At 45.4% G+C, this 22,394-nt stretch overlaps 1 protein-coding gene across 1 annotated transcript in view; it reads right to left on the bottom strand.

The window, feature by feature from the left end:
* Positions 1-7,338: 7,338 nt before the first annotated feature.
* The window catches only part of GPR50 (G protein-coupled receptor 50), a gene marked incomplete at both ends in the record, with an annotated part of 35,591 nt that continues 20,535 nt past the window's right edge, over positions 7,339-22,394 (bottom strand). Inside the window, one exon of the mRNA XM_084269307.1 lies at positions 7,339-8,207. Within this exon, the coding sequence (XP_084125433.1) occupies positions 7,339-8,207 (869 nt within the window). The remainder of the gene's footprint in view (positions 8,208-22,394) is intronic.

Raw genomic sequence — 22,394 nt, 5'->3', positions numbered from 1 at the left:
GATGGCAGCCACCTCACCCACCCATGTGAAACATTAAGCAGGCAGCATGAGCATGGCATGGACCTTGCCTACAGCACAAGGTGATGCACATGCCCTGGCCTCCCAAAATGCTTTTTTGGACTCACTTCCTCTTGCAGGAGAAGCCTGGGAGAAATTACTTGTCCCTAGTCATGCCAGGCTAATGTCACAGGGAGCTGGGGTGCTGCAAAGACAAAACGAGTGTTCAAGTTGACTGGCAAGGTTCTGTAATTTTCAAAAGTGTTAGAAAGGAAAATTTTAGGTTTGCATTTTTTAATACAGCTAAATCTCACTAAACTCCAATATCAACTACCAATATGTTTGTGGTTCTCATTTTTTCAGAAGTATGTTCTGGTTTTCTCTAGATTTCTTCAGTTTTACCTACTGTATTGTCTTTTATTCTACTGGTGTGGCAGCAGGTCCTGCAGCCAGACCCCCGGCTCCATGCCAGCTGTGAGCCCCAGGGCCACGCAGAGTGACCTTGACAGGCTTGAGAAGTGGGTCCATGCAAACATCATGAAGCTCAGCAAGGCCAAGTGCAAAGTCCTGCACAAGAGTGAGGGCAATCCCAAGCAAAAACACAAGCTGAGCAGAGAATTAATTGAGAGCGAGTCCAGAGGAGGGAGACAAAGGTTATCAGAGGGCTGGAGCACCTCTGCTATGAAGCGCTGAGAAAGCTGGAGCTGTTCAGCCTGGAGAAGAGAAGGCTCAAGTGAGACCTTACAGCAGCCTTCCAGTACCTAAAGGGGCTTCAGGAAAGCTGGAGAAAGGCTGGTTACAGGGCCAGAAGTGACAGGAAAAGGGGCATTGCCTTAAACTGAAGGAGGGGAGATTTAGATTAGATGCCAAGAAGAAATCCTTCCCTGTGAGACTGGCTGGGTGCTGGAACAAGGTTCCCAGAGAAGCTGTGGGGGCCCCTGGATCCCTGGCAGGGTTCAAGGCCAGGCTGGGTGGGGCTTTGGTCTTCCTGGGGGTTGTCCCTGCCCGTGGCAGGCGGTTGGAACTACGTGATCTTTGAGGCCCTATCCAAACCTGGCCATTCGATCGAACTATGGTAAAAATCCCTGGGTCATTTTTTATATTAACAGATTTATCAACTTCATTGTCCTGGCCAGGTCCCAGTTTGAGCCAGTACAATCCCTCCAAATGCTCCTGTCTTATTTCAATCACACATGGCTTTGAAAATTTATTTCTTGCTAATTATTTTGCTTTTTCCCCCCCTTTTTAAAAACCAATTATTTCCAAACAGCTGTCACTTTTCACTCAGGCAGTAGTTGCATTTTGATGCCACCTTAACACTTTCATCCTATGCACTCCTCAAAACTGCTGGAAACCTCCCCAGAGGCAAAGCAACCTGCTTGCAGCCAAGGAAGCAATTTTGCATCCGACTTGTAGGGAAATTCAGAAGTTTTGCTCATAGGAGGAGCACAATGCAGAAGGAAAGACCACACAATTTATAAAATATTCTATATACAAAATAAATTAGGTTCTTAGCTGGGTGGATTTAAAATGGTTTGATGGCTCAGTATATTTTAAAGGTAATCTAAGCAAGGCGTGACTGCACAGCCATTGGCACTAATCTAAAAGACATTAAAGTTTCCCTGGTCTCTTAGAAGCTGTTATTTGCGTTAAAAACCTTATCAGGAGACCATACTTGGGAGAAAACATAAGAACATATTTCATTTAATGATTTAGACCCACCTTGTTTGCTCTGGAAATTGACCCTATACTATAAATTCTCTCTCTGCTGTACAGTGCATTACTTACCACATATGAATAATGAATATTATAAACAAGTATTACAAAAATGAAAGTTTAGTTAATGATATTATGGAGCTTGCATTCACAAATGTAGTTCATGAGTGATACAAATTTTATGGCTCTTATCACCAATGAAAAAATTTGCATATCCCATCACAGACGTCTTGCAAGAACCCATTCTGCATTTCTTATCTTAGGGCTTTTACGGTAAGAAATATTGCATTAGGCCCAGTAATTTACATTTCTCCAATAAAATTCTAAATACATATGCAGCAGCTCTTTGCTGACTGGCTTCACGTTATAAATTATAAGCTTGGAAGTAAATACATTATGGCAAATATTGATTTCTAAATAGGCACCGTGAGTGAGATTTTATCCTGGTGTTGAATTATCGCACCTCTTGTCTTTTATAGCTGTATCTTATCTCCCAGCTACTATACTTTGTGGCAAGTAAGTAAATAAATAACACCACCTCACTCCTGACAGGTCAATTCATTCAGTTCCATGTGGTGAAAATAGCAGGTACAAGTCCGTGCAAGGGTATTCTAGTAGCTCAGGTATTTTGGGTTCTGCAGCTATCATAAACACTGCTTTCAGCATGCCACAACACCAAGCATTGCAGGTCAAGTCTAGTGCCTGTTGGACAAGATTAACCAAAAAAGTAGCAGCACTGCTCTGGGACATCACTGACTGAAGAGTGCTTGTTCATTCAGCACGTCTGCTCCATGGCTGTTTGGCAGTTTTATGCTTTAATGGATGATCTCAGCCTTTACTGTCTTTAACATCATGATTACACATTGCATCTGGTTAGGAAAGAGGAAGAAGGGATTTGCTCTGTGTAAAAAATCAAATAAACATCTCAAGTTGCAGTTACAACTGGACCACCCTCCACACACCCTCACTTTGTAAGTGAAACTGAGACTCCCCGAAAAGCAGCTCCAGAATCATAGAATCAGGATCATAGGGGTTGGAAGGGACCTCAAAATACAACTGCTACAACCTATGGACAAAACCTACTTTCTGAAGAACTGCCTGAGTACAGCAAAATGCATTCCAAAGAGAACACAAGTGGGGAGGAAGAAAATCATTGATAGAGAAGTCCTCATCCTCACCAATCTCCTTGATAGAGATCAAGTGCATGGCAGCCTTCACTGTGCCTCCAGCCCAGAGGGAGTCCTCTTTGTCCCCAGCACTTCCCTACAACCCAAAGGCCACCTCATGCCCTGACTCATGCTCCCCCTGGCTCTCATAGGCTCCCATTCACAGCTTGGCTGTGCTTTCCTTCCCAGCTGTGAGGCAGTTTCACAGATACACAGAATTGTAGGGGTTGGAAGGGACCTCCAGAGATCATCAGGTCCAACCCCCCTGCCAAAGCAGCTCCCTAGGGCAGATCACACAGGTCAGTGTCCAGATGGGTCTTGAGTATCTCCAGAGATGAGAGATTCCACAACCCCCCTGGGCAGCCTGTCCCAGGGCTCTGTCACCCTCACTGTGAAAAAATTCTTCCGCCTGTTGGTGTGGAACTTCCTGTGCTCCAACTTGTGACCGTTGCCCCTTGTCCTGTCCCCACAGACCACTGAAAAGAGGCTGCCCATTTCCCTTTGTTTCCACACTTCAACGGCAACAGGGAGGAAGATTCTTCCTGGGTGAGGAAGGCTGTAATGCATCAGGCAGATGTCCCTCTAGAAGGTGGAAGAAAAACATGTGAATCCAAGGAGATGTCCCAGATGAACTTACTCATTCACTTCCAGGTCTGAGCTCAGCAGCTGAGGTATGTCTGAACTTAATGATACTTGCCAATTCAATCTGCTTTCTGAGAGTCAACACAACACAAGCTGTTATTCCAAATATTTATTAAAAAATAACTGCAAGTGGGGAAAAAAATCAATAAGCAGTTGAATGACAGATTTATTACAGTTTTAATGGGTAAAGGGAATGAATCTACTTTATGAACAAAAATAGCAATAGGGAAGTATACCAAAGGATTCTTAATCAAATGATAAAATGGAAACAGCATATGCAGTATGTATTTGTATATAAATATATTGGTTACATTCTTCTTAAATAGATTAAACAACATTCATTAGCAACATCCAGAAGTATTTCTTTGTGGCAAGAGATTCATCTTCCTTCATAGCAATACCACCTCTCCACAAATTCATATCCACTACGACAATTTTAGAGTTTGGGGCTAGGATAGGTATTCAACACCACCAGGTAAGATCCAGAACAAGCGACGATTTAAAGCCAGTTTACAGGAGATCCCAATGTCATTTCTGAGACTTAAGGCCAGGTATACACCAGGTGGAATTGAAAGAGCTCAAGTTTAAACTGTAGGATCTCCTTGAAAACTCCCAATTTGGATTAAAGCTAGATTCCCAAAGGGAAGCTCTGACACTGCTCAGGATTCCAAGTTTAAGACACACTTCCCTTTTTCTGTAAACAAATAGTAACAAAATAAACTCTCTGTACCCTGTTAACCATTGCTTAACATAAAAATAAGGAGCTGCTTGGGTAGTTTTAAAATCAGTATAAAAATCTCTCCTATCCTAAGCACTGCCTCTGTATCAAAGTGCTAGCAAATGGCACAGTGTTTTCTGTTTGAAGCCACGTCCCCTGCTTTTCACGCTTCATATTGCAAACCTCAGCTCCAGCAGGATGGAGCTCAGGACTCCAACCCTGGTGGCTGAATCAACCCAGCTCCAGGCTCACTCTTGGGCAGCCCTCACTTATACTGGGACACCCCAAGCTCTCTGTGCTCTTAGATGGACATGCTGATTGCAGACCCATCCCTGCACGTGCAGAGAGCTGCTCAGGACACACTCCAGAACAGCTGGTACTTAGCCTGTGCCTTGCAAATATGTGGGCAAGAGCTGGGCTCAGACCCTACAGCAGAAGATGAGCAGATCCCCCCATCACTTTGCATAGTTTGGTTCAGCAGTGACTCTCTGCAAGAGAGTCCTGGGGAGATGCCCTTCTGTGCTCCTGCTGCTGCTCCCCCTCCTACCTACCACCAGCAGAGACTCCCGCGGCTTGTGTGTCCGGGACCTCTTTGGCTTACTTGGTTTGGTTCACATGCTCGCTGGCCGTTACTCTGGAGCCTGGATAAGAAATAGTGCAAACACATGCTTAAAGGAAAAAAAACAAACACACACGTTGCCTCCACTGAGCGTTGGGTCAAAAGGAGGAGGATGCCCAAGATGAAACCTCAGCTGTGGGCATTTGAGACATCTGGCAAACTTGGACAAGATTCTTCACCATTGTCTTCAAGGAGTATATTTGGCTTGGCGCTAGATGCTTAGAATTATTTGCTAATGTGATTCTAACTAGCACTGTTGTGCCTAATTGCAAATGATTTTGAAGACTAGTCATAGGACACGGGACATCTCCTTGGCGCGACGGGACAAACACTCCCTGCAGTTACGGATTCCTCGGTGCTTTTCTTATCCAAGTTTGACTCAAAATGATTTTGTCTGCATGGAATGGTGTGAATTCGTCCAGACTGGTTTTGCTGGAAGGCAAACGGACCACATTATTTCAGTGGGTCAAGATACCTTTATTTGGCCATGCTCAGGGAGATTAAAAGGCCAAAACAGAACTCGGTTTGATTCCTATTATGGGAGGGCGGCTGCGGTGCATTTTAAAACAATAACCATCTGAAAGGGGCTGAGATGTTCAAATCTGAAACGTCACAAAGTGCCAGGGTGCCCTACAAATGATGATAACCCCCTTGCATTGCAGCAGCCTTCTCCCCTGGCAGGGCACACACCGCAGTCCTCACTGAAGCCATGTGCCACACAGTGTTTTCCAGCCCACTTCATAAAGGGCCTTAAATTCTCTCAATTCCTCTTCCTCCCAAAAATCAGCAGAAGGGACATTGAGCCACAAGTTGCGTTCAGCAAGCAATACACAAATGGCTTTTCTACCTCCACAGAGGATTCAGCACTTAGCCTGCTCAGGTTCCTGTAAACCCTGCGTCCCTCCATCTCCAGGCACCATGCGCTACCACAGAGTCTAGTTCATGTTCCAGGGCTGAGCCCTGGGAACTGGTCCTGCTTTGACTGTGATAAGAGAGGGAAGACTGCACTCTCTGACCAGGAGCAGGGCTGTCCTCATTAGACCTATGGGGCTCAGACCTGCTCCTCTCCATCGCACAGCTCCTGCTGTGCCTCTTGGTACAGCAGCAAGCCAGGCTCCCCAGCTGGAATGAAGAGTTGCACCAGAGGAGTTTTACCTGTTGATCTTATGGCACCATTTTAAAGCAGGATCCACACATTTGAAACCGTAAGGAGATGAATTCACAATGAAGCTAAGGGAAAAGAAGTAGTTGTATTTACAGACAGCTGCTGTCACCCCTCACACACACCATTAAAGAAACAGCCTTTGCTCACATGCTTGTTCCTAACCTGATACTGGCCTTCCCAGCACTTCAGTGCATTGTTTCTAATGACAAAGATAACAGAGGCTTTAGCTGAGCACTGATGCATGAATTTGCTTAAGTTGCTCTCCCAGCTCCATGAATTACTTACAGTTTTGTACATCAATAAAGTGCAAAAAAAATTGTTCACTTCCCGCCCCCTCCCCACCCATCAAATTGATGCTCTGTGGTGGGCAAAAGGAGAGATGTTTGGAACAAACACTTCCTTCCCCTTCTCTCTTTGTCTGCAGGTGTAAATATTACTGGAACTTAAAAGCTGGCACCTGCATTAAACAAGTGGGACTCAGCTATGTTCATCTTTTTTATGATGTTCATGTAGCAGAGACTTCTGAAAGATGTTTGGAATAAATGCTGGCCCTGACAGGATACTGCCTAAATTAGAATCAGGCTCCAAATATCTTCCTGTAATTAGATTATGTCGTATGTTGTACTCTTACTCATGGCTTGGGGAAGAGAGTGCAAGGGTACCTAATATCTGTAGATATCCAATTAAAAGGAGTGCATCAGACACTCACTAAGTCTGGCTTTTTCCTGCCTCATATCCAGCCCAGGTTAGCTTCTAAACCTTGGGAGACAAGAAAAGGGAAAACAAACACACACACAGAGTGGAAGTCCCCATGCCCTACGTATGCCTGCTGCTAATACTGTTACCTAGCCAAAAATGTAAAAAGTCATGCAGTTTACACTTCGTCTGCTATAGTTTGGCTTATGTTAATGCTAAACAAAATTAGAATTCAGAGGGAAATGAGAAAGGTTTGTTTGTAACACGTGGTGATTTTGCTGGCTCTCGAAGGCTGCATTTCAAGCACAACTGCATTTCTCCGGGCGCCCTGAACGCTTCCCTTTTTGAGGGTATTGGCATGCTTGTGGCAAAAGCAACCAAACCAATTAATTAGGCACATGGTGAAAGATGGCATAGGAAAAAAAAAAAATCAGCCATTTCCATTCTGAAAGTCCTTACTCAAAGCCTTGGTGTTGCTGCGATAAGCTAAGCATAAAAGATAGCAGACTCCTTCCCTGCACGGGGGGCCCAGCAGCACCAGCTGTGAAATGCACACTTGGAAAGGCTCTGATATATTCTATATATGACTGTAATCCAAAATAAATAGCACTGTTCTGACTCATAAGTGTATTTCAGCTTGGTTGTTGTTGTTTGTTACAGCTGGAGAGGGCTTGCTTTTCAACCCTTCGGTCCCACCCTTGGAGACGTCGATGAACAGCAGCCTGGGAGTCCGGAGTGTCAGCAGTATCCTTTTGTACTCCTTGCGGAAATTCTGGTTGAGAAGCCCATAGATCACAGCATTGAGGCAGCTGTTAAAATAGGCCATAAAGTAGCTCAGGACAAAAAGCCATTCTGGAATGTGCGGCTGCACTTTCGAAGGATTAATCGAAACAGCGAGGCCAATAAAGTTTAACGGTCCCCAGCACACAGCAAAAAGCACAAAAACCACAAACATAGTCAAGAAATTCCGGATGTCAGCTGCCCTGAGCTTCTGCTTGCAGTCTTGTCTCACCCTGTGTTTGACCTGAATTACCAAAATCCAGATCCGTAGGTAGCAAAACGTCACGATGGACAGCGGGACGATGAAGTGAACCACCACCACTGTGATGGTGTACGATGTACTCACTGTCTGGGCAAAGGTGCAGGAGTAAATCCGGGGGTCATACTGCAAGGAGCCAACAAAGAAGTTTGGCACAATTGCCACCACTGTGAGTATCCAGGTCAGGCAGAGATAGCAGTAGGTGTTCTTCAGGTTGAAAAGTTTATCGTACCGAAGGCTGTGGCAGATATAGCAGTAGCGGTTGATTGCAATCGCTGTGATGTTGAAAATGGAGCCAATGACACTTAAACCCATCAGGAACCCGCTTATCTGGCAGTGGACACTTCCCATGGTCCATCCGTTATGGAAAATGGCACTCAAGATCAGAGGGTACGGATAAACTGCAACCACGAGGTCCGCAACAGACAAACTGACGACAAAGATGTTGCCTACAAAACAAGAGAAGAGACTGTGAGAGGTTATCATAGGTTCAGATAAACAACTCCGAGCTCCTCACACGGGCTTCACCCTCCATTTGGAATTTGAAACCCTAGAAAACAGAACTTACTATGCTGGTGACAGCAATGGCAAGTAGCTGGGCATGATCAACCTTCATATTCCTTCTTAACAATATTTGAATCTGGGTCAGGTTCCTGCATTCCTCTAAGTTGTGTAGGAGAGGAGGATTTCGCTGTCCTTTATTCACCAGCATGACTGTAGTCACCAGGCAGCCACCTAGCATTTGCTGTCCTGCAGAGAACTTCATTCCTTACAATACTATATAGGACACGATCTTTCTGTAAGATCCCATAGTGACACTTTACATAAGGTCTGTCCAACGTGGCCAAAAAACTGTGGCAGGCAGGTGAGGTTTCCAGTAGTTCATTTGTTGCACTGGCCCCACTTGCATGGGAAAGGTCTGTTGCCCACAAACAGGCATGTTTTCACCAGAATTTCCACAGTGTTCACGCTAAGGAGTGAGTGTTCTTGCAGGAGCCATGGTGCAGCCAGCCTGTATGTGCTTGTCTTATCTGGTATGTTTTCCTCTTCTTTTAATATTGAAGGTGTCCAATGCAACATGGAAGGTCAATCACCCCAGCACTGGTCTGGGCAGGTTGTCTGAAAACGGAGAGCTGAGAGTCTGTGCTAATAATTTAAGCCTTGCGGGACTGAAAATGGCATGTTGGAAGGGATAAGCCCTGTCAGCTGTAAAGGTCCTTCAACCTTTGAAGGTCCCTTCCAACCTAACACATTCTATAACTCCACCATGTGGAGCAGCCTCCCATGACCTGGGCAACCAGTGACTTCCTAACAGCACTTGCTGCTCTTTTTATAGGTCTAGTGTATTTTTAGGTAGGCAAAAAGCCTTTCTGTTCAGTTTGCCAGTCAGAGTAGAAGAGTGCATTAAGGCCTTGAGGTCTTTTGGGAACCGATGTAACTACAGGACCAGCTATAATGTTGAACAAGACAGCTGTCAAAATTCAGGTTTTGATGACCAGACAAACTGTCATTTCAGGAGGAGTTCGACCATGCAGTTAGAGGACAGAACATTGGAAGAAGTAGTTGTTCTTCCCGACTCTACTAACTTTAGGTATAGCTGCAGCAGCAGGGAGGAAAATAATACTAAAGTACCAGCAGAGGCTGCATTTAGCACATCAAAGAGTTAACACCTGTGCCCCTGTGTGTTACAGGCAACATCCCAGCCTGTAACACCCACACCTTCTCTTCAAACCCTCATATCCTGCTGTCTACCAGATTATATGAAAAAAACCACCAAAAAGAGGTCTTTTTCTATAGTATCCATGAAGGGATTCTCCAAGATCTCTGTTCAGCTAGGTCACTGACTTCAGTATTTGGAAAACACACCCAAGGGCTGGCAGAAATCACAGCACATTGCCATTGCACTTGGCCCATTGCTGTGTTTGTTGCCAACAAAAACTATCAGGACAAGTCAACAGTTCATATCAAGCAGCAGAGTCCACTTCACACTGACTGGAAGAGCCCAGACCTGAGAACAGCCCACGGCAGTGGGGAGCTGAGACAGCTGACACAAAGCATCATTTTAAAATAAATATTAGCAGAGTTCATGTGAAGGGCTGAAATATTTTTAGAGAGACATTTCACATACACAGGTTTGCCTTTTGTGCTCTTTTTTTCCTGATTTAATATCTTACTTAGAGCTTTTTAAAACGCAGTCACTGAGTTTGGTCCACATATAATCAACCCCGTTTATGCCCACTGTCAAGGGCAGAACCACCTGTGGTCAGGCTTAGTGCTCATGCAGGCTCCCTAGAGAGAGAATGCTCTTCTGCAGGAAAACTCTTATTCCTTTGACAGAAAATATGCCACCTCAACAGAAAGCAAAATGCATCCCCAGCACTAGAATTCCTTTTTGGAAAGGTTTTCCAAACTGATTTTCAAGACAGCAAAACAGAGAACAGAGGGGTAATCAGGAACCCATTTGAGGAGACTTCCAGAGGATGCTGGAGGCAGGCAGGTTGTGGATGGGACCACAACCCTCCCTACTCACTGGACCTGTCTCACTTGGATCCGTGTTTATATACCCAAGCAGTCAGTGAGCAAGCTTCTGCATTTGCTGGGAATGAAAAATGGCCACATTCACACCAGTTCTGAATCAGGCAAAGCAGAGCAAAGCTGGATATTCTCTACTTCAAACAGCACATCATTGGATTTAATCCACACCTTAGCAAAATCATAGAGAAAATTATTGGCCTCACATCACTGCCAGCTGCTGGGGGAAAGGAATGGTCTGTCAGTCTCTCTTGACTATCTTGAGTACTTGGGAGGAAGTAAAAATAAAGGCTGGGGAGTCTATAAAGATAATATTCACAGGATGGACTCAGCAGTTTGGATTCAATCCAGGAGCAGAGCATTGTGTGTATTATTTTGACACCACTTCATTGCATGCTGTTCCAGCAGAGGAAAAAAGATGGTTTTATCAAGACCAGAATTAATCATCTCCTCCTTTACTGGGAGACCAAACCTGCCATCCTCTGCTCTGTGCTTTCACCTTGCAGTCTTGGCTCTCCCATCAGCTGGTGGGGTGTCAGATGCCTGGAAATGAGGTCAGAAGAGTTCACTGGGTACTATTTCACAGGAACAAACCCATCTTCCGTTTGATCTGGCAGTGTGGTCAACCGCACTTTTTTTCTGAGATGAACATGAAGGTCAGACCCATATGATAGCTACTTGCCAGTCAGTCCTGAAAAATCAGTGCATTTTTGATGACTGAGTACTGAAACGATGGGGCACCTTGTCTGCAGAACACACCCTGCAAAGTATGGGAACTGGCTGCTGGCAATTTATGAGAATAAGAGTAACTTGAGTTAAAAACCTCTCAATCCCTGCTTTTCTGTGTGGCCAAAGGCTTGTGTCCTTGTCCTCTGTAGGATAAGACCGGACTCTCACTCCCAATAACATTGCAGAATGGGAAGCCATCTAATGGGTGACTTTTAGGGAAGGTAAAGAGCAGTCTCCTGCTGCTGATCCTCACTACTGTATTTATTTATTTATTTATCTTTATATTTTCCACTATAAAATAAAGGAGTCCTGGCCATGAATAATACCAGCAGGGACTTTATCTCAAATTTAAAATTATCTGCTTCTGTGGCACTATTTTCAGATGTATCTTTTTTTCTCTTCGTTGCCATGTGACTGCATTTCCTCATCAGCTTTCACTTTTTCCGTCCTGTTTTTAACTTCTACTTAGTATAAATTGGTTGTTAGCCACTGTGCCCTATCCCCTGGTTATGGAGTCATACATGAAGAAGCATGACTGGTGAAGAAAGGCAAGCCTGTCACAAGCACGCTGGCAATATTGGTTGGGCACCTTTACAGGGAAACTTGTAAATCTCTTTACCTTACAGAGGTCCAACGCAAAGCTGTAGCTGTACAGGTACAATACACTGTCCACAGTGAAATCCACAAATCATCTTGGAAAAAAAAAGATCCCAACCTGAAGCCCAGCAGCAGTGCCGAGAAGCATGTAAAAGTCATACAAAAGGGAATTTATCCCAGAACACCTTCTGCCCTAGTACTCCTTCCCGCCTTTGAGCTCCTCTCCTCCTTCCCAACCTCCTACAATCCTGTTTCTGCTCACTCCAACAGCCTGCTCCTGTATCCCAGCAGTTCCCTGACCCTTCCTCTCATTTTGCCACAGGCTATCTGAGGATTCATTGCCAAGTCCTGGTGCTAGGACAGATGGAAATAACTGCAATGAGTTCTGCAAATCAATAAACCACATACATAAAGGTCTTCAATGGCAGGCTGCCCAACGGCACCTGACTTACATACAAAAGGCCATGGTTCTTCCACAGAGATCAGCCAAGCATCACTGTGCAAGTACAAGGGTCATGGGCCCTGCCTGCCCCAGGAGGCTGCCTGAAATCCCTGGGTCCACAAGCTCTGGTTGCAGAGATCTAGCCTCTCCCTGCTGTTCCCACACAGCAGCTGTGGGCTGTCCCTCAGTACCCACAAGCTGTGTTTTAGGCCTCCTGATCCTACAAGTGGAGTTAAAGGTGTCTTGGGGGAGAAGGAGGTAAAATACTGTTTTGAAAATTGGCAATCGCAAAAGGGCCAAAGCAAACATCCAAAACTGTTCTCTGTTACCCACATAAACCTCTCTGACATCCCTTGCTGAGATATTACAGAGCTGTTTGCTTCAGGTTAACATGGTACAGATGCTCAGTGCTGCCTGAAGTTAATGCTGTTATCTGTAAGCCCAGTGTTGAAACTGAAACGTCCCATGTGACAGGAGTTACACCAACATAGCTCCAACTGAGGAGAAAAAAGGGCTTTGCTGTCCAGATTTGCCCTTCTTGCTAGCCACCATGCTAGCTGAGCTGTTCCCAAATAGCTGGTGCCTAGCATAGCATCTGGGGGCAAACAAAGGCACACACAACAGCCTCAGGGCCAGCAGGTGAGAAGGTGGCCCATGAGTGTGACAGACACGAGTGTGCCATGGGGGCTCACTGCATGACCAGTCCCCCTGCTGTCCCAACCTCTTCCCAGCAGTGAGATCAGACCCCAGCACCTGTTGGGCTGCAGCCAGAATAACTAGAAGAGCAGGTATGAAAACCTATGTTGCAAAAAACCCGCTAAGATGCACAATGACATAATGCTAATAGTTTACTGGAGTGACTGTTATGTTTGTGGCGACACCTTAATAGTGGTGTCTTCTAATAAAAACCATCTTAAAACTTTATGTTTGTCCTTCCAGGTTTTATGAAAAACTCGGCAGACTCATGTCTACAAGGAAATAAATTGGAATTAAGACTCACATCAACCTCAGAGATATATATAATAAGGTTCATGAAACAATTTAACGGGCCATGTCTGTAAAGTAAGCCTCTGACGACCACTTACCATAACTTAATACTCTGTATTTAACCTTCCAAAGCTTATTCTCACTGCAAAACAGAAACAAAATGTACTGCTTGCCCCAAGCAAAAAGATAAAGGCATAAAAGCTTTATTCAGCATGCATCAAGACTCTGTTAGTTCGATAGCCTCCTTTGCTTCTTTGCTTTTTACCTGCCACTCGCTGTGTGTTTGCTTGTATTTCACTAACCTCCAGCCTGCAGACATGAAGTGTGTGCTCTGTTCTGCAGACTGAGTGGCAGCTCCTAGAAAACCCTTTCAGACCAATTTTGTCCTTTTTAGAATTTAAAGATACCGCTGTGCGTGTGCAATCAGACTGATCACATACTGCTTGTAATTTAGATGGATAACAGCACCTTGGCCTTAGGGATCCTGACCCTGCAGCCCTCCCTCTGACAAGCATTTCTTACATCATGACATCTAAAGGGTTGTTCCCAAGAAGGCAGTGAGAGCATGAAGAACCACCAAAGAACATTAAGAACCATCCTTCTAAAGGGGGCTACGACCTGTGTCGCTGCTCCTTGCAAGCTCTTGGCTTCCAGGGCATTGCAAACACTGTGCACACAGCAACAAAATGGCACGTGAAGAATCCCAGACTGTTAATTGTTGTCTCCTTCCAGCATTCTGATAAGCACTGATGCATCTCCATCCAACATGTACTTACCCATTCCGACAACCAAAAATGTGTGATGGTGGAACACAAGTGAAAAGCAGAGAAACTCTCCTGAGACACAGGCAACGGGAAAAAAATAAACCTGTTGTTCAATTCATTAATCCACACATTTTAATTGAGGATTTTATTTGTGTATTTAGGGAGCCTGTTCAAAGAGAGGAATAAGCAAAAGAAAGGAAAGAGCGTTCTATCAATTATCTGTTATCATTACTCCATCAGGATTCTGAGGGGGATAAAGTGTGGCTTCCTGCAGTTAAACAGACAATGCAGTTGGGCTGCCAGCTGGTCTCAAATTCTGACTCTGCCGCATAAAACAATACAGAGGGCAATGAACAGACAGGACGGGAAGTATTGCCAGCCCACAGCATCCTTAGGATGTAAGGTTAGAGAACATGGAGAGATCCAATTTAAGGACATTGTGAAGGTCCTAGGAAAAAGAATAAAACTCCAGAATAATTTAACTTTTTCCTGGCAAAAGTCCTCTGAGATCTCTCAGCACAGTCACGAAGCCAGAGAACAGCAATATGCTCTGGGCTACCAACCGTTACCTGGTTGACTGGCATCGTTCCCTACGGGAAAGCTGTGGGCGCTTGATGCTGCTCCAGCGCCTTGTGCCAGCCCTGCGTCTGCGCAGGAGCACAGCCAAGGCAGAGCGGGCAGCAGTCTGCACAGCAAACCCAGCCTCCTTCGGCACCCTTCCGTCACCAGACGGCTTGGCATCACTTCGGCATCACAACCGCAAGCTTCATTAACCACCTCATCAGTATCCCACCATGGCTGCGTGAAAACTGCTGTTCCCTCTGGAGCTGAGAAATCAACTCCCTTCCAGGAGGAGGAGAAAAGCCTCCCAGCTCTTACTGAAGGAGAAAGGACCAGCTCCCCAAGCACTTCAATCCCATTTATTTTATTTTGCTCCATATATTATTTTGGCTGATGGCTAAAGAAAGGAATTGCTTACGCTGCCAGGTGGAGGGCTGGACTACTGGATTTTAGACTTACTTTTGGGTCATGACCTTTTAATTGTATTGCTGTCAAAAATACATTTGAGCCATGCCTTCAGCTGCTCTAACTGAACGCAGACAAGGGCAATCATTCCAGAGTTCATGCCCCAGAGAGTCATCACTTTCATTTGGCGAAGGCCAACCAGATTCAAAGTCACATCTGAGCTCAGAAGTCTGTGGAAATGTGCTGGAAATTAGAGACCAGCCCTGCTTGCACGATTTCGTATCCCTGTCTCCCTTGCCATTACTTTGAAAACAATGTAAAGGAGGTGATTGTTCCCTCGGTGTGACGCAGATCGTAGCTGAACATTCACTCTTGACTGAGTAAAAATGAGTTTAACGACCTCTTTTTCTGAACCCTTAAAAAAAGGGGTCGGCCCTCTTTTGATACCACTGCAGAGCAACTTCATCATTTTCAGAGTTTCAGATATTTAAGCAAAAAAAAAAGGAAAAAAAAAGTTTCCAGACCATCCCAGAGGAACGGTGTTTGGAAAGCTTCCCAGTCACTCCACATTAATCCTAACACAGTTTAGACACACCTTCCCAAAAAGATGATCTGAAGATAATTGCAAAGGAAGGGGAAACTACATAAAGTTGATATTTTACCTACCTCCAACAATTTTCAGCGTGCCTTTTAATGACTGCTTCCTGTGTTTTCCTAGAAGTTCTGACCCGCCACATGAGGGAAAACTATGATGCTGTAATTCTTCTGGATTTCCAAATTTAGGTCTTGTTGGTGTGATGTTTTTCCTGGATGCAGTTATGGCAACTGCTAGTAACAGGGGAAGAATAAGTGGCGGGCTTGATCTGGCTTTTAATATATACCAAAAAAGCGCTAGAAAGTAGCCCTTCTGGGCTCCCAGACTCCTCTCACATAACTGTTACATCCATCAAACTCCTAGCATGCAGTCAGGCCATGAGACAGCAAGCCTATCAACTTAAAGCTCCATTGTCCTGGTATCACTTCCAAATAAAGTAGGGTAAAGCTGGGCTCAGAAACACTGCCTGCCTGCCCACACATACCAGCAGGCCTGATGGAGACCAAGTGTCGAAGGCAGGTGGCTCTTGAGTTTACCCTCCAATTTACACTGAGCAAGAGGAAGCCTCAGCACCTCCTGAGCCCACGTGGCACTGTCTGCTCTGTCTGACTCTGCCAGGACAGCATGGCTGATGGGTACCTATTCCCTGTGGCAGCTTCTCATGGGACATGGCAGATTTGTGGGCAGAGTCCAAGCAAAACCTCTTGCAGCTGTCAGAGTGTGAGTCCAGGTGCCCAAACTCTCACTCGAGGCCCTGGCTACCAGTGCCACCCTCTGGATTCCAGTTGTTTATCCTCCTTTTTTGCCTGAAATCCCTGCTGAGTGGTATTATGGGATTTTAAGAAGCTGCCTACTTCCCATCCAGGCTGTGTAGGCAGCGCAGGCTCACGCCTTTAGGTTCACCCTCACACACTGGCCACAACAGCACAGAGATGAGCTCTACCAGCCCCCGTTAACTCCAAGCCCATTATTTGTCCACCGGTTTGTAAAGTGCTCTGAAACAGGAAAGGCCCTGTATAAACATAAATGTGAATTATTGCCAGCACCCATTGAACTGACAAACCAGCATCCATCCTCTCCCGGGCCCGGCAGCTGCACCGCCACCATCCACCATCTGTTACTATTCTAAAACAAAATCCATGAACTCAGGCTTAATAGACTTAATAATGCTCCTTTGCTACTGGTGCTGGTCAAAGCGTGTTCACGGCCTGGAAAGGAGTACGTACAAGGAACCGATTCCTGGGCAGCTGACAGGCAGAGCGTACAGCCAGATCTGAGCACACAGCTGATTTTAGTGATAAAAATCATGTCTGACTGCCCTGGTGAGCTCTGCCAAACCACCCAGCTGAGCCCCGGAGCTGGATGCTGCTCCTCCTTGTGCTTCACCAGCATGGGTTACTGACTAAACCTTAGTGACAACACCAGTCACTACAGCCATGGACCTCCACCACAAGCAGCAGATGTTACCCAGCCACAACAGCTTCTTTTGGCCTCTGGAGTCCCAGGGATGAATCTCTCCTGTACCCGCTCTTTCTGGTTAGTTGGTGGGGGAGAGGCAATCTTTTATTTTTTTGTAGCTCTTTTGAATTGTACATGGAAATGATGCAGGTATTAAAAAAACAAAACAAAACAAAACAAACTCCAAACAAACCCACACTACACAAAAATGTTTCTTTCAGTGAAGGATATTTAGCCTTTAACTCATTCTGGACCAAATTTTGTCCAAGTCTGCTACAGGCAACAGATTTCAGGCTGCAGCTTGTCTGTTGGTTAAGCCTTAGGACGGAATGGAGAAATTGTGTGGGGTGAGGAGTGTCCAAGGCAAAGAGGTAGGGACTCAAAGCAGCCACCTTCCTATGAAGACTTAAAGGTGCTTTTTATAAGAGCTTTTTGAGCACACAGGTAGGTTCGCTCTCGGGCTGCATTAGATGTTGTGATACCAAATTCAGATGCCATTTTCAAGATACACCCCAATACGCTTTTTAAAGATTCAGACTTGAAGCAAAGTAATATCATACAGTTCCCAAGTTCAGAAGAACAGGTTGAGCTGAGAGCACAGAGAAAACACTCAGTCTGAACACAAAGCAGCATGACAAAACACTGCCTTGGATCCACCCTGACTTTCTAATGGGGGCTGGGCAAAGACCACTGACACACACTGACCCTGGCATCAGTATCACCTCTGGCACTCTGTCCAACAAGAGGCTAACATAAAAATAACTCCGCTGCCATAAAAACATAAAGGTCATTCTTAGACAAAAACTAAATCAGTGCATGAAATAATTAAGCCTAAACTGATAATTGGAGAAGTAGTAACAGAAGAGCTGGGGTTAACAGAACAGCATTCTGCTGGGTACACGTGCTGAGGCAGAGCAGCTATGCTCTGAGCATCCTTAGCTTGCGGACACTGGGGTGGGCTTGTGTGCCCAGAGGAAGCTTATCCACTTTTCCCATCCTGGGTTGGTGTAAGGAGGGCTGTTCCCCTTTGCAGCAGCTCTTGCATCCTCAGGAACTTTGTGAATTCCTGTTTTCCACTGACAAGACAGATTAGCCTGTGCCATACAGACTGTATAACTGAAAATTCTTTCCCAGCTGTTTCAGCAAGGGTAAACAAATGCCATTCCTTGAGCCAGAGTCTGATCTCACACAGGTATGGTAAATCTGAGACAAACCCAATGCAAGTGGGCTTGTCAATCCACTACCTCTGCAAGCTGTCTCAAAACCCATGAAGTTGTACTGCCCTGCACTTTCCTACAGTATTGCAGAGAAAAACTTAGGCTTATTAATTAAGAAAAACTGTCCTGCAAACAGGTGTCAAAGCCCAAGGAAAAAGGGATGCAGGGATGAGAGCCATCATGCAGAGAGCGTCTGCAGGATGCAGAACTTGCAGGGGGAAAGCAGACTTGCTTACAGGCAAATGAACAGTGCAGTCTGCTGTGACAGAGCTGCATTTAATTTGCCTTAGCTGTTAAAACTGTCCTCACTATAATTACACAGCATCATCCTCCTCCTGCTATGAGCAACACAAACATGCTGAAAACATGGCTAGCAGGAGACAGAGGGAATGCAGCCTGTTTCTCTCCATCTTCATTCTCTCCTCAGAGCTCTTAGATATCCTCCAGACTTAACAGCTTGGGGCTTTCTGTCTTATGCAACAAATTTGCACCATGACACTCAGGATCTGATCAGCTAAAGGCTGGATGCCTTCCTAATAATCCAAAACTGGCCTTCTGAGGTCCCTCACAGATTTGGGCTTGTGGCAAGGAATTCACTGGCCAAGCAAAGACCTCGCTGACCAGGGCTCATGGGCAGGGGCCAGCACACCCTGGTGCCAATGGAGATGTGCTGAGCATATACCAGATTCCTCATAAATGGTCTTTTCACCAATCCCTGTAACAAGCCAGCTCCCTTCTGCTCATCTGCTTAGCACTGAAAGCAGAAGGTCTGCCAGTTAAGTACTGAATTGAATGGAGGTCACCTAAATGAAGGCTCGGGTGTTACTGCAGTAGCAGGGTGATAATCAGGGTAGGACATTTATTCTGCTTTGGCACAGCATTTGCCACTAGAGTTAGGGAAAAGAAACACAATTGGGATCCCATTTATCTCCAAGGCAATAGCCTTGTTGTAGGCTGGAGCATGGTCCTGGTGTGCCTTTCAGTGCTGCGCTGCAATCGATTGGCTTTTCTTCTGATGACCTTAATATATTTTTTCAAACATTTGGTGGCAAATGTTATAAAAGCAGATTATACAAAAAGCTATGGGGTAGATTTAGTCCACAGAATTCCTTCCAGGCCACAAAGAAGCAGGTACTGCCACAGTACAGACATACAGTGAGGATGAGGCTGGCAGAGAAATGGTACTGGGAGGGACAGGAAAGCAACGTATCTGGGGGGAAACCTGCATTCCTGTGCAGAGTCAGGCCTCCAAACCCAGCACACAGCTCCATGACAAGGAAAAAGGTTGAGCTGCATGAATTACTGTTCATCCAGCCTTCACAATCTGCTGGGAAGATGAGTAATATTCCTCACATTACAGATGGGGAAAGAAGGAGACCAAATGTTTAACGGCTTTATCACGACTGTGCGAACTGAAAGAGAAATCGTGCATTTAAGTAGGAGATCAGAAAGTAAATCTACTCTGGACCTCGTGGTTCATTCACAACTATTTAGTAATCCCATTGGAAATGAAAAGTTACTTTCACCTGGGAACACTTTAGGGACTCTGATACAATTGCATCGGCAAAAGTCCAATGCAAACAGTCACACTTAATTCAATAATAATATTAATGATACTGGGAAAAATAACCTCAAAAAAACATGCCCTAAAGGACCTTTTCAATTTTCCCAGAAATACGTCTAAAAACCAGTGTTTCCCAGAACATCACCAAAAGCTTCACTTCAGATATTCCCCAGGGCTGGCAGGACTCCTGTGAAGGAGGGGCAACAAGAAATCATCAATGATATCAGAAACCTGGACTAGGAAGTCCCAAACATTTCTGAAAGACATCGACTGTTCTCTGACTAATGACTGATGAAACTTATTTATCTTTGAGGTGAAATGTGTGGGGAAATTAAAAAAGCCAAGGTGTTTTTGCAGTAACGTCCACACTAAACACATGAGCTCCAACGCAAGCCCATCTCAACAAACGGTTCAACTGAGTGTGCCCTCACACTGATCTCAGCAGGTAATACCAAACTGGCCTGAAGGAGAGTAAGATTTCACGGGACTATGACACCTAATTTAGTGGAGGAACCTCTGGAAGTAACCAGCCATACTGGTAGGCAGCAACACGCACAACAAAAGGGAGGTGTCACACACGCGAGGTGTAACCGGTGGGGCTGGCAGATGTCTCTGCCATCAGCAGCTCTCAGCAAAAGGGCATCGCTGGATTCTGCTCTTGCACAAACAACATTTTACCCTCAGCAAAAGACCACCAGAAAGAATCAAAGGTGGTGAAAAGGCCATCCGTGTGAGCCAAAGAGTTCTGAGGTTCTCAGTTCAGTTGCCTAATCCTGAACTGAGGATGATCAGGAGATCCTGAACTGATCTCCTCTGTAATGATAAAGGCAGGCCTACTTTTAGAGTTGTATAAACACCATCAAATGACGGGGCTTTTAGTGTCCCATTAAACTTTCCCTTCCCCCGTTTCCCTTTTTATCTCTATTCAACTTTTCTCAGCAAGAAATAAATCACAGACATTTCTTCTCTCTGAAACAACTTAACATCCATACCAGGACACTTCAAAGCCGTAACGTGTAACTTGAGCCTCATGACTCCCATTAGAGCCAGGCACGCAGGCTAACCTCGAGAGGGCCTTTTAATTCAGTTGGCATTGGTAAGGGATGCTCTGCTCCCCTCGTCAGTGTTTCCATGGCCAGTGCACGACAGAGAAACTCATAGGGGGCAACAGAGCTGGAAAGGACCCTGTGACATCACTTGACCACCTCCCCCAGGCACAGCATCTCCTAAAATTTGCTGGCAAAAAGAGAGCTTTTCTAGATCAAGGACATTGCCCCTACTCAAATCCAAGCTCCTCTCCACCCTGCTTGCTACAAAAAGAGGGTTTAGACATGTACTGGTTGAGCAAACTCAGAAACAAAGGAATAACTGAACAGCACCTTAAGTCAGCGTGAGACCTTCACCTGGGCAGGGGCAATACAGAGGAGGAGCTACATCTTTTCACACTGCCTTTTGCTCCCAAAGTGTTGGAATTCCTACCAGGTTTAGGGACACACTTTCATTTGCCATCCTCTACAAAGCCAAGAGAAAATGTCAAGATTCATACATTTCTAAAAGAAAAACCTCACTCACTCTGTGCAATGCCTCTGACATGCCCTTGTCCCCACTCCTGGATTTCACCTAACAGCAGCATTTTTGAAAAAAACCTCCATCGTTCATTAAACATGCTGCTTCCTGCATCCCAGTCTCTTCAGAAGCATCTCTGACCCTCTATTTCCTTGTCTTAGTAGGATTCACTGATACTTTTCATTCAGTTGATGAAGTCCCATGTTGTTAACTGTCCCCAGTGAAGTATTATTGTTTATGAACACACTCTAAAGTAACAGAATACTTAAAGCTGAAGCAAAGCATGGGCACATAGAATAGTGGCTTCTAGCGAAGAGTCCTCGTGACCAAATGAGCACACAGATGTCATACATTCATCCTGAAATCTTAAGGGCATTTGCAGTATCACATATCATTAAAAATACCTTCCTGGGAGGCAGTAGATTTGACAAGGTTAGAAAGGATGAGAAATTCTAGTCCTTGGCAGGAGCGTAACACGCAGCTATCAAGGTAGGCAACAAACAGTCACAGCATGTTGCCCACCTCCTTCTCCATAGGGAGCCCTGAAAGCAAGCAGCTAGAAACACAGGACAGGGAGATCTAAGGTGAGCTGAGAGTGCTCTGCAGAGAGCTTTGCAGAAATTCTGTCCAAAAAAGTTGCTTGGCATGCTGCCGGGAACAGAGGAGAGCTCTGCACATTAATGAGGAACTGAGTGGGGTCCAGCAAGGACTCTCTGCTTTCTGATGGAGCTGGCATCGCAGCATGATCCGGTGTGCATTCCCTGCCAGCATGTGAACGCACCAGTACGTGTTGTGGTTCATTTAGGCAGCTCAAGAAACACCTCTGAGAGCCAGGAGGTCATCTTCAGTCTGAAGATGCACAGGACTGTCCCCGCACAGCCACGTGAGGTGTTTAGCACACTCAAGCATCTGTACATATTCTAAGGAGCCCAGGGAGTTATTTGCACCACCAGAGCTAGAAGGAACTGGGATCCACAGCTTTAGCAACACATTTACACAAAATAACAGAGACCAGCTCTTGCAGCAAGCTCTCCAGTCTGAACCACCCCAGAACCCCCCCAGGAACACACCCTGCCCAGGCTGTCATGTCAGCCAGCTCCAGCTGCCACATCTCCCCAGCTCCAGGGTGGGGGAGATGCACCCCGAGGAGCATATGCCAATGTCTGCTAACCCACTGGATGTGAGAGTCTTCGTTTGGGACCACAGCAGAGAAACACTA

The sequence above is a fragment of the Gallinula chloropus genome, assembly GCF_964237585.1.
Source record: "Gallinula chloropus genome assembly, chromosome: 11".
NCBI lineage: Eukaryota > Metazoa > Chordata > Aves > Gruiformes > Rallidae > Gallinula > Gallinula chloropus.
Note: the sequence above shows the minus strand (reverse complement) of the source record. Positions and strands in the feature narration are given on the sequence as shown.